This window comes from Setaria viridis, chromosome 3 (genome assembly GCF_005286985.2).
Source record: "Setaria viridis chromosome 3, Setaria_viridis_v4.0, whole genome shotgun sequence".
Taxonomy (NCBI): Eukaryota; Viridiplantae; Streptophyta; class Magnoliopsida; order Poales; family Poaceae; genus Setaria; species Setaria viridis.
Window position 1 is genome coordinate 37,626,207 of NC_048265.2, and position 6,370 is coordinate 37,632,576.

Below are 6,370 nucleotides of genomic sequence, written 5' to 3' on the forward strand. Positions count from 1 at the left end.
ATTCTTCTAAAAAAGTAAAAGTGAATATCATAAGAATATAACGAGGTTGTGGGAAAATACAAAGAAAAAGTTGCTAACAATGATCACATCTACTCATGCGTTGGGTATTGCATGGGTCCCAGCGGTCCACCACTCCACCTAGTACGTACATGTGATACCTTTGTTTTCGTTCAAGCAAAAACAAACTGCGCACGAAAAAGAAAAAGCAAACAGCAGATTTAGGAAAAAGCAAACAACAGATTTAGTTTGTGGGCTAATTTGGGCCGGTTAGTGATTTAGTTTGTGGGCTAATTTGGGTCGGTTATTGGGCTGTTAATGGATTATAGATATACATGCTAACTATCTACCAGAAGGTAGATAGGAGCCCCCCGATGTAAATGTGTAAATGGCAAGTCATAGCCGGAAATCCTATCCATCTTCATCTTCCACTGTTTAAAATTAGTGCAATCAACGGACGAGATCAGAGCCGAAGGAACCGTGAGGACGTGTGGCTTTAAGGTGGACCTGGACACGTCAGCATTTGGTGGAGAGAATCCTTTTGGATTTAAAACTTTAATCTTATTTTTCTCTCACTACCGTGTTCCCGAGAATTAATGTAACACAATGAGATCTAATATGACTATGTTTTGTTGTATTATTAATGTAACACAATGATTTTGTCATTATTTTTCAATTATTTTTCTGATTGTTTGCTGTAGATATGTCAAAGTCTTATTGGTCAAATAAGTAAATGAAAATGACTTAAAGTATTTTTTGAAGGACTTGGCAAATTTGAGGGTGCGAGTGCGCGCAATGGGCTTTGCTTATGGATTATATGGGCTCAAGCCTCAAAGCGCATGCGACCAAGCCCATACAAGAACACCTGCGGCTGTTTGTTTCCACACTTTCACTTTCACTTTTTTCTCCCAAAAACATGGGCGCCGATGGCCGCGGCAGCGGCGGCCGCAAGGGCTCGTCGCCGGCGAAGCCAGCCGAGGGCCGGACCTCGAGCTTGCTCGCTGGGCTCCCCTCCCGCGGGAACTTCACGGAGAGCGACGTCGCTTCTAGCATGGCACGTGCTCCCCACCACCCTACAAGCCCCATCGCACCCAATTGTTTTAGTTTTCTTCTGATTTCTCGCGCTTAGGATCTGAGTTGATGCTGGTTTGGGGTTTGATTTTTGCAGGGAGGCCTCAAGGTTTATATCTGCCTCCACGACACGGCTCCTCCAGGTTCGTTTCTGGGGCTCCGGATAGCAAGGCTTCACTGTTCTTGAAATCTAGTACAGTACTATTGCGGGTTAGAAATGGGCATGGTTATGAAGACGCGTTTAGGTGGAAACATTGATGGTTTTTAGGGTTTATTAGTGACAGTCTTCCTTCTATAAAAGCAATCATTTTTCTTTGGATTGGCAATGCTTAGTTTGTGGCTTGAAATTGTTTTCTTGTATCTGGAGTGGGATCCCTTGAGGAAAGCTGTCCTTTGGATTTGGTAAATGGTAATGTTGCTCTGTTTTTCATGCTCAATGTTGTGGTTACTTAAGTTGTTTCAGTGGAATCATGGATGAGAGATTTTAGAGATTTGTAGGAGATTGTACTTGCCTTTGCTTTTGAGAGTTTAGTAGTTTGAATCTTTTGAAGCTGGCTGCTGTGTAAGAACTTGGTAGTTTTTCTATTGGGATGTAATGTTGTTTCTCCTTCTGTTTTTTTCATAGTGTTGGGAGTCATATTTGCTGTCTTCTGTTTATTTTAATGACAATTAAAGATAAGCTGTTACTAAGGAAACTAGGAGCTGCTGCCTTCTTTTTTTTCCCCTCGAACGTGCAGTGCACATCATTATATTAAGAAGAAACTAGGAGAACTTCTGCCTTCTAATAATGTTGGTTTTTGCTGCATGACTTGAGAAAGTGCAATGCAACAACTCATTCAACCTTTCTGCCTAATATTACATTAATTTCAATTTGCATGATGGATTGTCTTAGACTTCATAATGTTGATTTAAGTTATTCTTGGTGTTATATTTTGGGCTAGTTTTTGGGTGAACAGTTTGTATCCTGCCTCAAGTTTCGGGGCTAGCTTTTGTGATTGTTTCAGGATAGATAAGTTGTAGCCCAAGCTATATTTATTTCGTATTGTAGTCCGATGGAACAATTTTTTGATTCAACAAGAGTATTATTTATTGTGTTAACTGTTAATTATTCTTTGCTGGATTTTAATCGTCAAAGTACTTTTGGAATTATTCATGATCTGCATATTCTAATGCTTGTTCACTTTGATGAAAGAATGTGATCTTTGATAGCCCATGATCTTTTCTATGCATTTTCCATTTATGCTCAATATTGGCGTTTGATTGCCCCTGTGCCACGTTATTGTGTTTCTGGTAATAAAAGATTAAGTTTCTTAAGGCCAATTTTTTCTTTGTTGATTTTATTGATCACTATCTTTGTTATTTTAGAGGGACAAGTTGTAAAGACGGACACAAACAATATTTTAATCAGAGCTCTCCAGTTGAGCAAACATAAAAGTGAAGCCAAAGATATGAGTAGTAAGACGCCAGGAGAAAGCAGCAGGGGAAAAAGGTTTAACACTCTATCCACCTGTTCACAATCTACAAACCTTCATTGTTGTGATCTACTGCTTTCCTGTGCTTGTGACCTGGCAGCTGTGTTTTAAAGTTTGGTTTATTTTTGTACTAGCGCAGATTAATTTTGATGAACTAACCTACTTCATATCATATTACTTGGAGTTTCTATAATTTTAAGCAGGCCACGTGATATGGTCCCTGCCAATATATATTGAGGTTGGAAAGGCTATTCTTTCTTGTTAGAGATGCTCTGTTCATATTAGCCTATTCTTGATTTGCAGAAGAACAGAAGTCCAGTACATATCGCTTAGCTCTGGATCATTGGTTTCTGTTTTATGCTTGATTGCTGGAGTTGCATATTTTTAGAAGAAAAAAAATCATTAGAAGATCATTTTATCCAATTAAATATAGCATTTTGTGGCATGCTCTGTAAAGTGGAACCCTGCTGTTTGGTAATTTTGCAATCTGTAGACCTGGAAACCTCTAAGGCTTCAAATCCTGGTTATAAATCTTCACAGTTCACAATATAAGATGAACTCAAAATTTGTAGGACCTGGTCGGGGATTTACTTAGGAAAAATGTACTAGATAGTGCTCCCATCTGCACCAACAAACCACTTTTTCCCATTGTTCTCTCAACGAATGTGTTATGCACATTTGCCTAGACTTTCTGCCAATGCATTACTTCATTCAGGCTTATGCTTCTTCTATTTTTGAGACCATCCATACTAATGTTTATGATTAAGATGTATAGAGATGTCAGCTTTCAGGGGAAAAAATTCAGCATCTGAACTTCCTTTTCTAAAACTTTTTGTTTGTATGGGTATATTAGTTATACTTTATCTCCCATGTAGCTTATGTTCCCACCCTTTTATTTATTAGGAATGCTGCCAGAAATTTAGATGGCAAGAATCCATCAAAAAGACCCAACATTGGCAGCCCTACTGGATCTTCTGCCCATGGTAAGTGTTTGATTGCATCTCTGCGTCCCTTCTGGTTTCAGCATTCATGGTGGGTTTTATGTGTAATATGTGGATCTAGGGAAGCAGGTTATAATCATTTACAATTTGTTTGATTAATATATTTCTTAGGGTATAGAGAGAGATACCTTGGTTAAATAAGTGATCTTGCCATAGTAGCGAGGTGTTTATTTATTTTCCCTTTGTTTTTTCTCCAATCAATTTGTCTATGTGCTTTGATAATTGTTTGACTAGGGCACTGAAAATTGTTGTAATCATTTTTTCAAGCGGCTCACATGGAAGCATGAAGTGTACTTATTTGTGTGGTGGGCTGTGACCACAAAAAACCAATTGTGGTGCAATTAGGGTTATAACAAGCTGCAAGCTACACAATACTAGTTATAGCAGATAGCATAAAAATGAAGCTTTATTGTTGCATTTCTAAATTTAATTATATTCTTTGTAGCATCTCTTACCTGACTTAAAAGAAGCATTTATACAATTGTATAAAGCTATCACACTAAATGAATAATGGACATATACTCCCATCCTCTGCCTACGGAGGAACACATGCTATTGGGACATAGAACTGAGATAAATCAAAGCATAAGAAACACATATTACCACGTAAACTTGATAATTCTTGAAGCAAAACATCCTAAGCATGGAGACAACTTGCTTGTGCGTGGATGTAAGATAATGTGGAACCATAAAGACGAAAATGACACAATAAAGACGAATAATGGACAACTTGCTTGTGCATGAATTAATTTATTCTTCTATTGATCAATAATTTTCTAAGTAAGAACATATGATTTAAATCAGCATCTTTCGGGCATATCTCTGATTGTTTATAGCATAATATTATTTTTAATCATGAAAATGATATACTTTGCCCAAATTTGAGCATCAGTATTAGCAGTATTTTTGAACCTAATGTAATTTTTACTGTTGCAGAGGAATCATCATCTGGTTTCTCTGAGCTGACACTTCAGTCATTTACTGTGGAAAAGTTACGATCGCTTCTAAAAGAGAGGGGGCTGTCACCAAAAGGCAAAAAAGTAAGCACAAATATTGCTCAGCTTTTGTATAACTATTTTAGAATATTTGAGTTCACAAAGATGTATCCGCGATTAGCTAAAAAATTTCACATCCAAGGGGCAAAATTCTGCTCATATCAACTAAACCTCAAAATTCTGGAATTAATTTATTCTTCTATTGATAAATTTTGTGACTTTAATATGCTCCATGTTTTTTGGGAATCCTAAATCCTGCCTATTTTGAGATTTGGAATCACTAAAAGTCAAATACCTGATTTTCAAGAAAAAAACATACCTTTGATAAGTCCACATTTGGGATTTGTCTAGAGTGATTTCTATTTGCTGGTGGCATGGCAATGTAGTGACTCCTTGCTGTGGGCCAGCAATTGGCAGGGTCACATGTTGAACTGATGGTGTTTCCCTTTGCCAGCCACACACTTGACAACAGGATGCAGCAGATTAGCTTTGGGATATTGGTTTGCACAAATTGGACTTGTTGGTGTTGACTGGGGTGCTGATGCTGCTTGTGGTTGCTGTAGAGGGTAGTAACAGTCTAGGGACGTGATTCTAGCATGCCAAGGTGCATATGGACATGAGAGAACACCACCCTAGTCAATCTATGGCCCTAGCTATCGGTGTAGAGGAAAATATAGTGAGGGGTAGATTAGGTGTGGCTAAGTCAAGGGTATAAAATAGGAGGGCTAGGGTTAGATGTGTTTTAGAAGCGATAGTAACTTTTGTGCACACTACTGTGGAAAACTGTACATGAGAAGTGTTGCACCTGCTTAAACCACCTGTACAGTTTTGTGGACATAAATATCCAGTTTCAAGTTTATGTACCTACTTTTGTGCCTATTCTACAATTTAGGGTGTCTATTACTCTTTCAATATTCATTTTCTGTTATTGTTAAACCTTATGAACTGATCACTTTTCTCCCTGTGGTCAGGATGAACTGATCGCTCGCTTAAGAGATGCCTCAGGTTGATTTGAACCGCAGTGTTGTTGATCTCATGCCAACCGCATTTTGTTGGGTGTTGCTGAAGAGCATAGTGAATATCTTGCTGTTTGTAATGCTAACTGTCATGTTTCAAATTTCGGGGATGTAAATGAGTTTTAAGTTCTATACTTGGAGCGATGGATAGAGACATGAGAAGCTTTTGATTCGCTGTATTATCCAATTTCCTGTTGGTAGAGATTCCCTGTCGCAGATAGTGTAGAAAAAGGGAAGTAGCTGGCATTTTCACATGTGCACATTTGTCCTGTTTTCAGTTTTCCTTCCAGGGGATGAGGATATTTCAATGATTTCTTCCTTTCTAGTTGAAAAACGCGTGGGTTCAAGGCCAGTCTACTCTTACTTGATTAGCTACTTGCCTACTTACTACTCCCTCCATCCTAAATTATTATTCGTTTCGGTTTTTATTGGATATATAAATTTTGCTACGTATCTAGATATAATATATATCTAGGTGCATAGTAAAAGTTATGTATCTAGAAAAGTAAAAACGAATAGTAATTTGGAATGGAGGGAGTAGTAATTAGGATCATTCAAATTCTTGGATATTTGACCATTTGTCATATGGAAGGTTGAAAGCTATAGAGGATACACATGAAAGCTGAAATGATGCAATCTTTATTACGGCATTTCCTTGGTTTCTGTTTCTGAATTGGCCCTAGAGAAACTCATCTGCGCAATATTACACAAGTACTCTAGCCATCTTCTCTGAAATTTATTTATTCGTAATCATTCATTCATAAAATTCTTTTTGCTTCGGTAGTTCGGTCCAATGCTACTGTAGGTTGTTACATCAT

General features: G+C 37.8%; 1 protein-coding gene across 1 annotated transcript; it reads left to right on the top strand.

The window, feature by feature from the left end:
• The first annotated feature begins 866 nt into the window (after positions 1-866).
• Positions 867-5,904, top strand: LOC117847072 (protein LOWER TEMPERATURE 1). Its single transcript, XM_072292846.1, has 6 exons — positions 867-1,055; positions 1,170-1,211; positions 2,434-2,557; positions 3,444-3,523; positions 4,478-4,581; positions 5,508-5,904. The coding sequence occupies exons 1-6, from the start codon at positions 914-916 to the stop codon at positions 5,544-5,546; spliced, it is 531 nt and encodes a 176-aa protein (XP_072148947.1). The 5' UTR covers positions 867-913; the 3' UTR covers positions 5,547-5,904.
• Positions 5,905-6,370: the final 466 nt, after the last annotated feature.

Coding starts and splice junctions, on each gene's coding strand:
- LOC117847072 (XM_072292846.1), top strand. CDS start 914: ATGGGCGCCGATGGCCGCGGCAGCGGCGGCCGCAAGGGCTCGTCGCCG. Junction 2,558..3,443: donor GAAAGCAGCAGGGGAAAAAG/GTTTAACACTCT, acceptor TTTATTTATTAG/GAATGCTGCCAGAAATTTAG. Junction 4,582..5,507: donor TGTCACCAAAAGGCAAAAAA/GTAAGCACAAAT, acceptor CCCTGTGGTCAG/GATGAACTGATCGCTCGCTT.